The following is a 17,469-nucleotide window of genomic DNA, read 5'->3' as shown; positions in this document are numbered from 1 at the left end:
GTTTATTACATGTAATGTGCCTGGTTCACCAGTGGGTGGCAGTGCAAATGGCAGAGCTATAGTTGGAGAGAATGGAACTCACCATTCCATTCTCCCCCCTTTGGGCAGAAGTGGGCCAGTCCTGCTTCCTGCCGGAAGGGTGGGGCAGATGTTTCCAGTTAGTGCTAGTTCTAACCTAGACAGGAGGAGTGTGAGCAGGGGCATGCGCCAGCCAGACCACCCTAAGCTCTGCTGGTCAGGAAGAAATATATAGATATAGCAAAGTGGTCAGTCCTATGTCACAACACGGACAATTACTTGCGCTGCTGCTGGTCCCGGAATAGTGCGGTAGGTTTCACACTGGCAAAGTCAGATCAATAGGTTTTGGAACCGCGCTGCTGGACACTATGTGTTCCGGTTACAGGTGAATGATATAAGGGTGTCCACCCTCTCCTCAATGCCAAGGAATACGATCCTCCCAGATCTCCTCCTCTACAGGGTTTAAGATGATACGAAGAATAGTGAAGCACCCTTGAGAATCTTATCTTTAAAAGGTTTTATTCTACTTACAACAGATCAGTAGACAAAAGGCATAAAATACAAGTAGATCGTCACAATCCTGCCCGACCCGGGTTTCGCTGCCTCACGAGGCAGCGAAACCCGGGTCGGGCAGGATTGTGACGATCTACTTGTATTTTATGCCTTTTGTCTACTGATCTGTTGTAAGTAGAATAAAACCTTTTAAAGATAAGATTCTCAAGGGTGCTTCACTATTCTTCGTATCATCTTAAACCCTGTAGAGGAGGAGATCTGGGAGGATCGTATTCCTTGGCATTGAGGAGAGGGTGGACACCCTTGTATCATTCACCTGTAACCGGAACACATAGTGTCCAGCAGCGCGGTTCCAAAACCTATTGATCTGACTAGGAAGAAATATATGTCTGGAAGCCATAGGGGCCAAAGGACTAGTTCTCCGGCCACCATAAGAGAAATCAGCAAGAGGAAGAGTTCTTTGACTGAAGATAAGTTTTACTGAGTGTCAGAAGGGGAATAACATTGAACGGTACCCCATCCAAGGATACCAGAGCAGATCAGGAGTACAGAAACCAGACTAAAGCAGAGTTTAGTGCAGCATAAAAAAAGAAAGTAAAGTATTTAAGCAAGCCTGTCAGTACGGCAGATAAAGATAGAAAGCAGAGTTGAGTTTGCCTGCCAGTTTATGCTAAAGCCTGCTGGAACCAAGACAAAGCCTGCAAATCGTTTGGATGAACGTTTGTTTATTCAAGTAAAGCTGCGAATTTACCCGCAAGTTCTGGACTCAAGTTCTTTTTCCTTCATCCCTCAGTTATTCCCCCTTATTTTTGCTTCTGAGCCAAAGCTTGGGGTCCAGCAGTATCCAGGTAGGAGCACCGTGACACATAAAGAGACATTTAGGCCGCACTATACCACTCGGCGTTCCTACTACACCTGGGACGCAATAGAGGCCCTGGGGGATGGGGCTCGTTACAGCAGGTACGCCACTGTTTTCAAGGAACATTATGAGATGGGCAACACAGTGTTTAGCACTGTTGCCTTGCAGCGCTGGGGTCCAAGGTTGTAATTAGTATGTGAGCCCAGTTGAGACTGAGTGATGTCAATCCCTGTAAAGCGCTGTACGATATATTGGCGCTATATAAATGACTAAAGCAAATAAATAAAGGTCTCTGAGGTGAGTCTGAACATATGTCATGGCTGCTTCGTTTGTGCATCACTCACCTGCCTAGGATTTCAAGGAGTTCGGCCACGCCATTAAACCGCTCTGTCTCGTAGATAAATCTGCAGTAGAAAAATAAAGCGATCAGAAATAGAATAAGATTATCAACCCTTTTATCTGAACAACATAGATGCATGCATGGAGTCTAAGGGCTGTATTACACTGGTCAAGGGTCTGCCAGATCATCGCTAACAAGCTATTTGCAAAAACTCTCATTGGCGATGATCTGCCTGTGTAAAGGTGGCACTGATTACTTAGATTGTGCTGTCTAATCACGTTCTGCTGCTGGCAAATAATGATTCTGTATGGGGACGATTCTGTATGGTCTCCTCTTCTGATGAGCAGGTGATTGTTGGGAAGGATCGCTTCCCTCCCGACAATCGTCATCTAAATTTGCCAGTCTAATACAGCCCTAAAGCCAGCTTTACAAGTGAAATAGCTCTCAGCTTCAGTATCTTTCCTATTTCCCACCCAAACACACCCATGCCTCGCTCGACTGTGCATGCATGTGTTGCGAATGAGAGAGGGCAGAAAGCTGCTGCTAGAAAACCCTTGCCAGGTGGCTTCTCTCCTCAAGAACAAAAGAATCAGGTATGCTGAAATCTAATATGCCGTTGGGGGAAAGTCTAGAGGCCAACATGCATCTAATGCATTTTCCAGGCTACAGATATTGAGGACCTATCCTTAGGATAGATCATCAATATCAGATCAGGGGGGGGGGGGGGGGGGGGGCGACTCCCAGTACCCCCACCAATCAGCCCCAGTATCTAACAGTGTACAGAGCAGAAGCAGAAGGCTCCATATACTATGTATTTTCTTGTGCAAATTGGTATTTGCCTAGAAAAAGAACCCTCTTGCTAGTGCCACCTATTGGAAGTGGCTCCCTAGGAGTCATATTCTGACTTTCCAACAAGCCTTGGGAATTGACAAGGGGATATAGCCAAGCCAGATCCGTATATAAACATCTTAAAAGACAGAACATGTGCACCTGAGAAAGATATTGTTGCACTGTTTTCTGATGTAAGCTCTGAGTCCCAGGAATTTTCCATAAACACGGTGCAGAATGGTCTTCAAATATTCCCGCTCACGGGGGTCCTCACTGTCAAACAGTTCCAGTAGCTATGGAAGTACAAAAGGTTAGCGGGAAAGGATGAAACATCCCTGCAAACTTAATGTGCACATACACTGTCAATAGCTTCCAGCTGACTTCCCCCTACACATACATGATCGGTGTGGCTGAGCATGCATGTGTTTTCAATGGCAAGAGAGGAGAAAGCTGCTACCAGACACCTTTTGTGGTGGCTTATCTTCTCCCAGAACAAAAGGATCAGGTGTTAAAGGGCATCTGTCAGCAGATTTGTACCTATGAAAAGGTCTGTCCTGTTACATGTGCGCTTGGCAGCTGAAGGTATCTGTGTTGGTCCCATGTACGGAGAAAAATGATGTTTTAATATATGCAAATTAGCCTCTGAGAGCAATGGGGGCGTTAGCGTTACACCTAGAGGCTCTGCTCTCTCTGCAACTGCTGCTCCCTCTGCACTTTGATTGATGTGGACAGGCATTGAAAACATCATGCCTGGCCCTGACTTCTCCTACCAAAGTCAATTAAAGTGCAGAGAGAGCAGAGCCTCTACGAGTAATGGCAACACCCCCATTGCTCCTAGAGGCTTATTGCCTACATCATTTGGGACCAACCAGTGGCATGCTAAGGGGGGGGGAGTGAGGGAGGCCGTCCGCATCGGGTGCCCGCTCTTAGGGCGGTGTCAGAGCCCGGAAGCAATGAGCGCTTCCATCAATACAGGATAGATCATCAATATCAAATATCCGGACAATCCCTTCAAAAGTCCATAGGGATCTACAGTGCTCTAAGCTCAGTTCCACAAAACTGCAGGGAGTCTGGGCGTTACTTCCAGAATATGGTCCGTACCATATGCCTACATGAATTATGAATGAGGACTGAGGATTTTATTTTTTAAAACATTATGATACAAGTTCTCTGCTACGCTCAGGATCACCATAGCACTGAAGCACTAGCATTCCCAATTTTATGTCAGCCCTTACAAATTGTAGCTATTAAGAGAGACAAATGGGTAGAAGAAGGTAGAAGGACGACAGTAATGCACATCAGAGAGTATAAGTAGGTAATATTATATCTGTCTGCACGAAGATGGTTACCTAGTAACATCAATATTAAATATGTTTACTATGATTATGGTAATTACAGTCAGGCCGCCGTGTGTTCTGAGTTCTGAGAACAATACAGTGGTAAAGGAGCATGGTTGTTAGTAGCATACTCACCATAAGGACAAACTTCTGGTCCACATATCTCTTGGCCAGTGAAGGCTGGAAGTCCTGACTTTCCAGGAATCGGAGAAAGAATTCATATACCAACTAGAGATAGATAAAAACAGACAAAGGATAGTAAGAAACAAGTAGAACAGGTACCAGCCATGGTTATATGATGCAGGAGAGTAGCTACCATGGAAGCAGGGGAATTGGCTGCTATGTGGCCCGAACTCAAGAAGGGGCACGAGAGGAGGACAAATGGATTTATTTTCAAGGCCCAGGGAGCGGTGAGTACAGTGCTCCTAGTCCTTGCACTGGTATTACTCACAACTCCCTGTTCTTCACCGGGCGCCTGCGCTACATTACGTCCTGGCAGAGAATAACTACAGGACAGGACGCTGTGTGAGTAGAAGTGCACTATGACCTAATGCTGTACAACGTCAGGTCAAAGTGTAGTGCGTGCCTAGATGCAGTGCTGCATGAAGAGCAGAGGTGCTTGCAGGAGAAGAAAAGAGATGACTATTTTTATTTTTATTTTTTGACCAGTCTGAGGTCTGCATTAAAGGCTATGGACACCTTCGGAGGCAATTTTTGTTTATGATTGCATTTTAATTCTTTTTTGCTTAAAAAAATAAAGCATATTTTCAATTGGCCTTTATTAAAAATATTGAGCCATTCTGTCACAAAGGGTTAACAGTTTTTCTAGCTGTGTGACTGGTACTTTCACTTTGTGCCATCTAATATACCTTCTCTCTAATCTACTGAGAGGTCATAAACACTTATTTAAGCCACATTCTTATCAGTGAGATACCAACTGAGCTATAGAGTTTTTAGGAGGTCAGGGTCAGAGCAGAGATAAGGAGCTCCCCAAATGACGGAAAAGGCAGGCTGTTACTAGAGGAGATAGCTCTGTACACAAAAAAGGATTCCATATTTTTAATAAAGTCCAATTGAAAAAAATAATTTTTACCTCAAAATAAGTACAATGCAATCATTTTAAAAAAAATTCCCCCAAAGGTGTACATAGCCTCTAAGGTGACGGGGGGGGGGGAAGCTTTTGTTCAAAATTTTGTTGTGAGGCCGAGGCAGTTCTAGTTACGCCACTGACACGACATCTTCTCCTGTTATGCTAGATGTGCTCTTTCTATGGGAGTTGTTGGGCTACAAGAACATGACTATAATATGATTTTGGTGAAGGGTCATTTTCCTTTCCTTGAAGAGCAGAAAAATCGAACTGGTTTCAGGGCGCTGACCACTAAAATGGTAGTTTAATAAACAAAATACATAAATGCCTGAAGGAGGCTGTACGCCTCCAAAACATGTCAATGTTTGTCTTCTCTGTTTTTATTTTCTTATGTATTTTATAATTAAACTACAATTTTAGTGATTATCGCTAGAGATGAGCTAATTTTTCAAAAATTCTATTCGCCGGTATAAATTCGAGGCGAATTACGCTAGAAAACGGCTATTTCCTGGCTGCAGAGAGCCTTTATAGTGGTATAGAATACTGTGCCTTGCAGTAACACGCATAGGGAGTCTGCTTTGGTAGTGAAATAATACTGTGTCCGTATCAGCAGTAAGTTTGTGTGACGGATCCTGTCTGTGGAGTATACGCCTTTACTTGGTCAGCATTTGCTCAATAATTTATCAGTATTGCTAAAGGGAAAAGAAAACAGAGTGGATCTAAAACAGAGATGACACATGAATGGAATATTTGCATGTCTTCTGTGTTTTGTACCCACACCTGCTTTTGGCTACCAAATCATAAGCCAATACTGATGGGACCATACAGGCCTTAAAGCTGCTACACAGACCGGATCCGTTGTGCGTGTCGTTTTTCCTTCCTTCTGACAGATCAGAAGAAATGTCAAATAAATGATGATGTCAGCCAAGCCGAAAGCCAAAATAGTGGACCGGTCATGAAGTGGGGAGGGTGGGAACAGCATGAGAAGTCAACAGAGTGGACCTATGACATAGTGGTGAGGTGAAAGCGGCATGAGGAGACCACAGAGTGGCACAATGACAGAGTCTGGAGGTGGCAGCAGCATGAGGAGACCACAGAGTGGCAAGGTGACATGCTGTGGAGGTGGATGGCAATACCAGTACCCGCTGAAGATGGTGGGTGAAAGAAGGAGCACTGGGCATCAGGAGTGTGGCATCAGGTGGGTAACAGCATCAGAATAATAGCTGAGGCAGGTAGCCAGGAGAAACCGGTCTCTTTTGTCAAATTGTTGATGTGGCACCATGGATGATCTAGTCTGATGCATCAGGCATTAGTGTGTGGAAATCCTGGCTGATCCACGCCTGATTAATCTTGATTCAGTGTCTCACTATGTGCTATATGTGGGCACTTTAAACTCTTGCTAAATGTCATATCAACCTTTAACAGGCTGGCAGTGTCATTTACCTTTAATCGTCTCTAGGTGGGGGGGGGGGGGGGGGTGTAAAGTTAGGGCTCTTTCACATCTGCGTTCTTTTCTTCCGGCATAGAGTTCCGTCGTCGGGGCTCTATGCCGGAAGAATCCTAATCAGTTTTATCCTAATGCATTCTGAATGGAGTGAAATCCGTTCAGGATGCATCAGGATGTCTTCAGTTCCGGAACGGAATGTTTTTTGGCCGGAGAAAATACCGCAGCATGCTGCGCTTTTTGCTCCGGCCAAAAATCCTGAAGACTTGCCGCAAGGCCGGATCCGGCCTTAAGCTAAACGTCGTTTCGGCGCATTGCCGGATGCAACGTTTAGCTTTTTCTCAATGGTTACCATGGCTGCCGGGACGCTAAAGCCCTGGCAGCCATGGTAAAGTGTAGCGGGGAGTGGGGGAGCAGTATACTTACCATCCGTGCGGCTCCCGGGGCGCTCCAGAGTGACGTCAGGGCGCCCCAAGCGCACGGATCACGTGATCGCATGTACACGTCATCCATGCGCATGGGGCGCTCTGACGTCACTCTGGAGCGCCCCGGGAGCCGCGGGGACTGTAAGTATACCGCTCCCCCGCTCCCACTATGGCAACCAGGACTTTAATAGCGTCCTGGGTGCCATAGTAACACTGAAAGCATTTTGAACACGAATCAGTCTTCAAATGCTTTCAGTACTTGCGTTTTTCCGGATCCGGCGTGTAATTCCGGCAAGTGGAGTACACGCCGGATCCGGACAACGCAAGTGTGAAAGAGGCCTAAGTGTGTCCGATGCTAATGAAGAGATGAGGAAGTTAATGGAGTAGGTGGAAATTTGTATTTCCACCGAAATAATAATAAAAAAGATTTTAACGCATATAAGTGCAGCGCTTAAAGGGTTTCTACCACCAGAAATACTGTTATGTAGCCAACTGACATTAGTGATAAGCTAATGTCAGCACTACTTAACAGTGTGTTTTTGACATTTCTCCTTGCAGCCGATTTGGTAAAATAAGCACTTTTATAATATGCTAATGAGCCTCTAGGTGCTATGTGGGCGGCGGAGGCAGAAGTAAACGGCGCAGGCGCGGGATTTCGTCAACGATGCTGCGAACCGTCACATCAATCAAGAGGAGCAGGTCGGGCAGAACAGGGGACCTGGGCGGGATAAAGGGTGAGTAGAAGGAGCCTCTAGGTGCTGATTTTACGCCCACATAGCACCTAGAGGCTCATTGGCATATTATAAAAGTGCTTATTTTACCAAAACGGCTGCAGGGAGAAATGTCAAAAACATAATGTTATGTAGTGCTGACATTAGCGCATCTCTAATGTTAGTCAGCTACATAACAGTATTTCTGGTGGTAGAAACCCTTTAATGCAGAATACAAGATTTTTTTTGTCCACCCAAATAATTAAAAAACGATTTTACTGCATATAAGTGCAGCACTTAATGCTGAATACAAGATTTTATTTCCACTGAAATAATTAAAAAAAGATTATACCGCATATTACTGCAGCGCTGAACGCTTAATACAAATTTTTTTCCCACCAAAATAAGTCCCAGAAGATTTTACTGCATATAACTTCCGCACTGAACGCCAAATATATTTTTCTTTTTCTACTGATATACGCCACTAAAGGCGTTACCACAAATAACTGGAACAGTGAACACAGAGTATATTTTTATTTGTCCACGTATATATGCCACTTATGGCTTTTCAACAGAGGGTTATAGGCTGTCAGTTTAAATAACAACAACGGAGCCTGAGGCGGAGTGATCTGAAGTGAACTGGACGTAGTGGAGGAAGTAGGTCTGTGCTGGAAGAGCGAGATGTGGTCCTCGTGCAGTTTCTGTGCTGCAGAGAAGTCACCGTAGTGTCCAGTAAGCAATACTGGTATGAATTAATTCGCACTTTTGTGCAGGGTTAGTGCATAGTGTATTCACCTGTAGTGGTGCGCCGCTCTTATGGACGTCGTTACGTAAGCGCGCAGTGTGTGAAACATAAATACAAAATTTCACCACTACGTAATTCGGTCCATACCGCAAAAAGGACTTTCCCACATATAACTGCAGTGCTGAATGCAGAATATATTTAATTCTCCTGATATACCTAAATAAAGGTTTTTCAAGATATAAAAGTGCAGCAGCGAATGGCGAATGTATATTTCTTTTGCTACTAATATATGTCTGTATACAGACTCATTTCAATCAATCAATATGACCGCCCACTGTTTAGATCAATAAATGACAAGTTATACTGAACCTTTTCCCACAAGTCTATAAACAGTATACCAATCTGCTCAGCTCCTCCTGCTCTGTAACATGCTACCTGCAGATCAGATACCATGTACATGTCACAGGTTACCTTTAGAGTTGGGTGACCTGATGCTGATTCACATTGGAGAATGTGCCAGTGTACCACAATTTCCCTTCCCCCCTGAAATAAGGACTAGAAAATCAGTAATTACAGTTAAGTCCTTAAAGATTTGTGACACAATCTTCATGATTTGGGCTCCGTATTTCCCCACATTGGATTAAAATGAAACAACTGAATGCAGACTTGTAGGTTTTTAGGTTTAATTCAAGAGGTTGAAAAAAAAATTGTGGAATGTTTAGGAATTGCAACCATTTTTCTACAAGCTCAAAAGTAATTGACAAATTAACATTACCATAAATAAAATGTTTTTGATACTTTGTAGAGATTCCTTTGCAGGCAATGTCTGCCTGAAGTTTGGAACCAATGTACATCCCCAAATGTTGGATTTTACTGCTTTGTGATGCTTTGCCAGGCCTTTACTGCAGCTGTCTTCAGTTGTCGCTTGTTTGTGGGTCTTTCTGCCTTAAGTTTTGTCTTAAGCAAGTAAAATGGATGCTTCATCTGGTTGAGATCTGGTGATTGACTTGTGGAATATTCCACTTTTTTGCCTGGGTTGTTTTACTGTATGTTTTGGGTCATTGTCCATCTGTATTGTCAAGCACCGTCCAATTAATCTTGCTGCATTTGGGTGAATCTGAGAAGAAAGTACATCCCTGTACACTTCTGTCTTCAGTCACATCATCAATAAACACTAGTGTCCTAGTGCCATTGGAAGCCATGCATACCCATAGCATCACACTGCCTCCACCATGTTTTACAGAGGATGTGGTGTGCATTGGATCATGAGCCGTTCCAAGCCTTCTCCATACTTTCTTCTTCCCATTATTCTGGTACAGGTTGATCTTAGTTTCATCTGTCCAAAGAATGCGGTTCCAGAACTAGGCTGGCTTCTTTAGATATTTTTTTGGCAAAGTCTAATCCAGCCTTTTTATTTTTTAGGCTTATTAAAGGTTTGTACCTTTTATTGCTTTCATGAAGTCTTCTTATTATGGTAGACTTATTGATACACCTACTTCCTAGAGAATGTTCTTCACTTGGGTGGATCTTGTGAAGGTGTTTTTCTTCACCATGGAAAGAATTATGCAATCATCCACCACTGTAGTCTTCTGTGGACTTCCAGGACTTTTGGAGTTCCCTTTTTTTTTACCAGAATGTACCAAACTGTTGATATGGCCATTCCTAACATTTTCACTATCTCTCTAATGGATTTCTTCTTTCAGCCTAATGATGGTCTGTTTCACTTCCATTCTTTTGACCGCATGTTGTGGGTTCACAGAAAAAGCTTCTCCAGACCTTTTACCTGCTTAATTGATGGATTAACGGGGGACTACCCATGCAGCCCATTAAAAGCTTTTGAGATAATTGTCGAATTACATTTAGTCCCTTTAAAAAGAGGCAGCTACATATTAAAGAGCTGTAATTCCTAAACCCTTCCTCCAATTAAGAAGTGAATACCCTCAAATTAAAGCTGAGAGTCTGCACTTTAAGCTTATATTGATTATATATCTATATCTTAAATATATTTTTGTAACAGCTAAAATGCCAAAACTTGTGTCACTGTACAAATATTTCTGGACATAACTGTATATTTTGTTATTCGTGTCCCTGGCAACACACTGTCTTTAGTGGTCAGTGATCCATACTGTAGATGCTCTACTGTTACAAGTCATTCAAAAGTTCAGTGCTGTGATGGTTATTCTTCTATGTATTCGTAACGTAGATGTAGAGTATAGCATTCATAGCACTGTCTCCATGAAAGATGTGTATAGCCTGACCTACACACATTCACACGGTAAATCAGATTAAGTAGCAGTAATTATAAAATTATTCTCGGGGTTAATAAGGTGCAAGAACCATACATCCTGGGAGATTTATAAAACTGGGAGAAATGGGTATATTTGGAAATTGAAGATGAACTAACAGCATGTAATGCCAGTCTGCTGCTTGTAAGGTCAGCAGGATAAATCTTTGTACTTGAAAAACCATAGATTGCTACATCCACATTTGAGATGAGCGGATTTCATATTCTGAAATTCATTCACACTTTGTTTGTTGGTTAAAGGTGAATTGTGTTATGGATTCCGTTACCACAGACCATAATGCAATTCTATGAGTCCTCCCCTGCCTAACGGAAACGGGACAGACCCGTTTTGCAGCCCATAGACTTCTATTATGATAGAATGAATAACCGAATGCCTCTAAAGGCATTCCGTCATACATTCCAATTATTGAATTGCATTATGGTCTGTGGTAATGGAATCCATAACGCAATTCACCTTTAAACAACAAACGAAGTGCGAATGAATTTCATAAGTGGAAATTTGCTCATCTCTAATCCACATTCTCCTGATTCTTGACCTTCAGACTAAAATGAGGAACATGAGTTCAACACTGCCCCCCCACCCCTCCATTAAGGGTCCATTCACACATCCGTATGTTTTGTGGATCCACAAAACACGGATACCGGCAATGTATTTGCGGACCGCACATCGCCGGCACTATAATAGAAAATGCCTAATCTTGTCCGCAATTGCGGACAATAATAGGACATGTTCTATTTTTTTCTCAGGAACGGAATTGGGGACCCGGAAGTGCGGATCCGCATTTCCGGATCTGGACAGCACATAGTGTGGCCCCATAGAAATGAATGGGTCCGCAATTCCGTTCCGCAAAATGCGTAACAGAATTGCAGAAGTATGAATGAACTCTAAGGGTCCCTACACACATGAATTTAATCTTATGTTATATTACCACTACAAAAACACCAGAATAAGGCCTGTTTTTCAGGTCTTGGGGGCACTGGGGCAGATTTACTATTGAAAATATGCTAGGTTTTTGGCACATTTTGTGCCAAAAAACGGACGCATATGCTTTGCATTACATTTACTGTTTTACACTCTCTTCTAAGAATTTTATCCCTCGTCTGCTAAGGTGATAAGGGGATGTGGCTTCACAAGAAAGGAGCATGGCCTAAATGCACCTCCATGCACCAAAAATGTGCCAAAATGTTGGTGGATTTTTGGAGTCAAACTTTACCAACTTATAGGTAGAAAGTTTTTTTGGCTCAAAGACAAATTTTTTGGGTGCACAGTGTGGGGATTCGCTCTGGTAGACAGACAAGATGTGCAGACGCAGTACAGAGGCAAATTACCAGTTCTTAAATCAAAGTTCTGTGTTTATTCACACCTAAAGCAAAAACCAAATGTCACTTTGCAGTCTTGGTGTTTGTTCACACACAATGGAAAGTCAACATAGCAAAAATCACCTTGTTGGCAGTTCTGCCTCTAGCAGTCCATAGCAGACTTTTAGGGGGCCCGTTTTCCTTACGGACGGGTCTCAGCCCTCCAGCTCGACACAAGCCTCAGATTCCAGAACACACATCTCCTGAGCTCCACTGTCAGACTGAGGTAATCCTCCTCATCTGGCAGTGTTGGCTGGTTTTTAGGCCTGTCAAAACCCGGCCTGGAACATGGGGAGTAGTCACCCGCCCAGCACTTTGACTACTCCTAGTAAGAGCCATTCCGGATCAGCTATACAGCCATACTAAGGAATAAGGTGTCAAACAGCAACACAATGTCCATAAGCCACTGAAAAGTGGCGGGGGGCATCATGCAGACCAAAGAATAGCACCTTGTATTGATACAGCCCTTCAGGTGTGATTAAGGCAGTTTTCTCTTAGGCAGCCTCTGTTAAGGGCACCTGCCAGTACCCTTTCGTGAGGTCCAAAACAGAAAAATACCAGGCTTTTCCTAACCTCTCGATAAGCTCCTCCACCCCGGGCATGGGATACGCATCATATTTGGATATCTCGTTCAGTTTACGAACATTGTTACAGGACCGGAATGTCCCGTCCGGCTTGGGTAATAGCACTATAAGACTAGCCCACTCACTTTTAGACTCCTCAATGACGTCTAGCCTCATCTGCACTTCCTCTGAGATGGCTTGTCGCCGAGCCTCGTGTACCCAGTATGGACTTTCGCCTGAGGCTCAGTGACAATATTATGCCAAATTGTGGAGATGCGTCCAGGGAGATCTGAAAACACATCCATGTTCCTGCGCCGCAGGCTCCCTTCAGTACAGATTCCCCTATCTTTCCACAGTTTGAGCAGATTCACATGGTACACCTGCTCTGGCTTTCGCCTCCCTGGCTGGTGTACCTTGTAACTTACCTCTCCAATTTTTTCAAGTACCTTGTAGGGTCCCTGCCACCTGACCAGTAACTTACTGTCCACGGTCAGCACCAGAACCAAAACCCGATCACCCGGGTTAAAGATCCGGACCCAAGCCTGCCGATTATAGATCTGACTCTGGGCTCGCTGAGCGGCCTCCATATGCTCCCTGACAAGAGGCAAAAAAGGTCTCTATCCGCTGTTCCATCTTAGTAACATATTCAAGGACACTTCTATGCGGAGTGGGTTGCTGGTCCCACGCCTCTTTGGCTACGTCCAACAAACCGCAAGGATGTCGGCCATATGGCAATTCGAAGGGTGAGAACCCAGTAGAGGCCTAGGGCACCTCTTGCACAGCGAACATGAGATAGGACAGAAGAAGGTCCCAGTCCTTCCCATCTTTAGACACCACCCTTTTTAACTTGGTTTTTAATGTTTTATTAAACCTTTCAACCAGACCATCCGTTTGCGGATGGTAAACAGACGTCCGTGACTGTTTGATACGCAGCAACTTACAGAGCTCCCTGATGACCTTAGACATAAAAGGGATCTCCTGGTCAGTCATACCTCTTTAAGTAGACCCACTCGTGAGAACATTTCCATTAGCTCCTTAGCAATCAGTTTAACCGACGTATGTCGCAGTGGCACCTCCTCTGGGTACTGAGTGGCGTAATCTAGGACGACCAGGATGTGTTGGTGTCCTCTAGCGGACTTTGGTACCGGGCCTACGAGGTCCATGGCGACTTGCTCAAATGGTACTTCGATGACCGGGAGAGGCATAGCAAAAATCACCTTGTTGGCAGTTCTGCCTCTAGCAGTCCATAGCAGACTTTTAGGGGGCCCGTTTCCCTTACAGATGGGTCTCAGCCCTCCAGCACGGCACAAGCGTTAGATACCAGCACACACACCTCCTGAGCTCCACTGTCAGACTGAGGTAATCTTCCCCACCTGGCAGTGCTGGCTGGTTTTTAGGCCTGGCAAAACCCGGCCTGGAACATGGGAAGTAGTTATCCGCCCAGCACTGTGACTACTCCCAGTAAGAGCCGTCCCGGATCAGCTATACAGCCATACTAAGTATTAAGGTGTCAAACAGCAACTTCTGCTGGCACATAAAAACAGGCTCTTACTCTACCAAGTCCAGGAACCTTGGTGACACGTACCTATTATCCACAATGATTCCTTGTACCTTCTTACATACCTCGCCCCTTTGTTTGTAGAAAATGGTCTCAATGTAGGACAGCTCGGAAGCTGGCTTACATTTAGACTGGTGATGGATACGCCAAAGTTATGTAGAGACCAGCTCCTCTTCATAACTTAGGCGGAACCACCGCCAACGCAGGGGCTTTATTAAGACCGCCATAGACTGAATATTTTCGACTGTAGAATGAGTCTGGAGAGGTGTACAGTGAAATGGCGTGTTTGTGGGCACGGTCAACACAGCATATAAAGGCAGCAGATAGGATGAACAGTGGCATATATGGCATATATGGCATCAATGACGCAGCAAAACGTTAGATCATGGGGGAGATTTATTAAAACTAGTGTAAAGTAGAACTGGCTTAGTTGCCCACAGCAACCAATTAGATTCCACCTTTCATTTTTGACAGCTCCTTTGGAAACTGAAAGCTGGAATCTGATTGGCTGTTATGGGCGACTAAGCCAGTCTTCCTTTACACCAGTTTTGATAAATCCCCTTCTATGTGTTTAAGAAAGTATACAAATTCCAATATCAACAATTTCACCAAGTATCAAGACATCTGCCTGTGTCCAATACACACCCATCCACATTTACCTGAAGGTGTGGCCATGAAGGCTCAAAATTTGGCTCATCCTCCTCAGGGTCAAACTCTGGGTTGTCAGTCGGAGGCAGTGTTCGAAATATATTCACAGAGATCTGGAGGGAAAAAGCATAACATTAGAAGAATTACATGTCAGGATGAAAGCGCTCAGTTTTATTAAACTTCCATTACTGTTGTTCTTTAAGGTAGCCTAAAACATGAAGGCAAAAACACAAGTGTGATCCCACTATACTACTGGGATACACACACAGCCCATGGACTTGTCTCCTGCATTTACCTGATCACTAATACACCACAACTGTATAGACCAGTGATGCCCAACCTGCGGCCCGCGGGCCAAATGCGTCCCGCGAAGCCGTGTCATGCGGTCCGCGCTGCGAACGGCACAGGCAGCAAAGCGATGTTGCCTGCGCCTGCAATCTCTCCGCCCAGCCCCGCCTCCTAGCTAATTTATTCACTGCACTTGCCTCTGAAATTGAAGAGAAGCGCCACCGTAATCTCGCACTGGTGCACTGGCAGAGGCATCGTAGTGTGCATGCACTGTCTTCCTGGCCTCTGCCAGTGCGCCTGTGCGAGATTACGGCGGCGCTTCTCTTCAATTTCAGAGGCAAGTGCAGTGAATAAATTAGCTAGGAAGGGGCTCTGGGTGGGGGGGGGGGATATCTGTGGAGGACACTGAAGGGGGGAATATCTGTGGAGGACACTGAAGGGGGGGATATCTGTGGACAGCACTGAAGGGGGGGATATCTGTGGACAGCACTGAAGGGGGGGATATCTGTGGACAGCACTGAAGGGGGGGATATCTGTGGACAGCACTGAAGGGGGGGATATCTGTGGACAGCACTGAAGGGGGGATATCTGTGGACAGCACTGAAGGGGGGATATCTGTGGACGGCACTGAAGGGGGATATCTGAGGATGGCACTGAAGGGGGGATATCTGTGGACGGCACTGAAGGGGGGGATATCTGTGGACGGCACTGAAGGGGGGGATATCTGTGGACGGCACTGAAGGGGGGGGATATCTGTGGACGGCACTGAAGGGGGGGATATCTGTGGACGGCACTGAAGGGGGGGGGATATCTGTGGACGGCACTGAAGGGGGGGATATCTGTGGACGGCACTGAAGGGGGGGATATCTGTGGACGGCACGGAAGGGGGGATATCTGTGGACGGCACTGAAGGGGGGGATATCTGTGGACGGCACTGAAGGGGGGGATATCTGTGGACGGCACTGAAGGGGGGATATCTGTGGACGGCACTGAAGGGGGGGATATCTGTGGACGGCACTGAAGGGGGGATATCTGTGGATGGCACTGAAGGGGGGGATATCTGTGGACGGCACTGAAGGGGGGGATATCTGTGGACGGCACTGAAGGGGGGGATATCTGTGGACGGCACTGAAGGGGGGATATCTGTGGACCGGGGGGATCGGGAGGGGGGGCACATAATTTTTTTTGCTATGGGGCCCAGTCATTTCTAGCTACGCCCCTGATTGTTAAGATTGGGCGGGCACTGGAGCAATAGAGTGCCCTGCTGTAGGAGAAGCCGGCGGGAGATGAAAGGAGGAGGGGCCAGCTCCTGGTGGTGTCGGGCACACGGCGCAAGCATGGCGGTGGTGGTTCTTACTGAAGCCTAAAGACCAGACATCAAGGTAGACCTGCAGAAGAAGGTGACAGCGCTGTATGTGATGTATACATGTGTGTAATGTATGTAGTGCAGTGTGTGATCTTCACATACTGCACTACATACATTACACACATGTATACATCACATGCCCCCTCACAGTAGTCATGCCCAGATATGTGCCCCCTCACAGTAATAATGCCAAGATATGTGCGCTCTTCACAGTAGTAATGCTCACACATGCCCCCTCACAGTAGTCATGCCCAGATATGTGCCCCCTCACAGTAATAATTGCCAAGATATGTGCCCTCTTCACAGACGTAATGCTCACACATGCCCCCTCACAGTAGTTATGCCCAGATATGTGCCCCCTCTCTGTAGTTATGCCCAGATATGTGCCCTCTTCACAGTAGTTATGCCCTGATATGTGCCCTCCTCACAGTAGTTATGCCCTGATATGTGCCCTCCTCACAGTAGTTATGCCCAGATATGTGCCCCCTCAGTAGTAATGCTCACTCGTGCCCCCTCACAGTAGCTATGCCCTGATATGTACCCTCCTCACAGTAGTTATACCCTGATATCTGTCCTACTCACAGTAGTTATGCCCAGATATGTGCCCCCTCACAGTAGTTATGCAAGATATGTGCCATCTTCACAGTAGTAATGCTCACACGTGCCCCCTCACAGCGTTTGCATTTCTTTCTGGCAAAGCTACCTGGTTCCGGCCCGCAAAATTTATACCAAGTCTAGTGCGGCCTATTTATACCAAGTCTAGTTGGGCACCACTGGTATAGACAATCACTAGAATATAAGGGATGGTGCTGTGTCTATGTAGGGGAGGTATGGGAGATATGAGAGCAGGAAGACAGGACACAGACATTACTGTCATTTGTTCGTCTTTATAGCCTCTTCTGAGCCCAGGTCTGTCATTCAGACATTTTTTGTTAATGTTATCTCCCCCTCAATTAGAAGGGCTATGAACTCTCTGGATGTCACATTTATGGCAAATTATGTCATATATAGTTTTTTTTGTGTGTTTAAAGGGCTTCTGTCACCCCACTAAACCGTTTTTTTTTTTTTTGTTTACT

General features: G+C 45.3%; 1 protein-coding gene across 3 annotated transcripts in view; it reads right to left on the bottom strand.

The window, feature by feature from the left end:
• The window catches only part of PPP2R5B (protein phosphatase 2 regulatory subunit B'beta), a 158,503-nt gene that overhangs the window by 42,243 nt on the left and 98,791 nt on the right, over positions 1-17,469 (bottom strand). For all 3 annotated transcript variants that reach the window (XM_044270393.1, XM_044270394.1, XM_044270395.1), the window contains 4 exons: positions 14,751-14,852; positions 4,031-4,123; positions 2,721-2,851; positions 1,735-1,794 (listed from right to left, as the gene is read on the bottom strand). In XM_044270393.1, the coding sequence (XP_044126328.1) occupies positions 1,735-1,794; positions 2,721-2,851; positions 4,031-4,123; positions 14,751-14,852 (386 nt within the window). The remainder of the gene's footprint in view (positions 1-1,734; positions 1,795-2,720; positions 2,852-4,030; positions 4,124-14,750; positions 14,853-17,469) is intronic.

The sequence above is a fragment of the Bufo gargarizans genome, chromosome 10 (assembly GCF_014858855.1).
Source record: "Bufo gargarizans isolate SCDJY-AF-19 chromosome 10, ASM1485885v1, whole genome shotgun sequence".
Taxonomy (NCBI): Eukaryota; Metazoa; Chordata; class Amphibia; order Anura; family Bufonidae; genus Bufo; species Bufo gargarizans.
The sequence above is the reverse complement of the archived record's forward strand: the minus strand, read 5'-3'. Positions and strand labels throughout refer to the sequence as shown.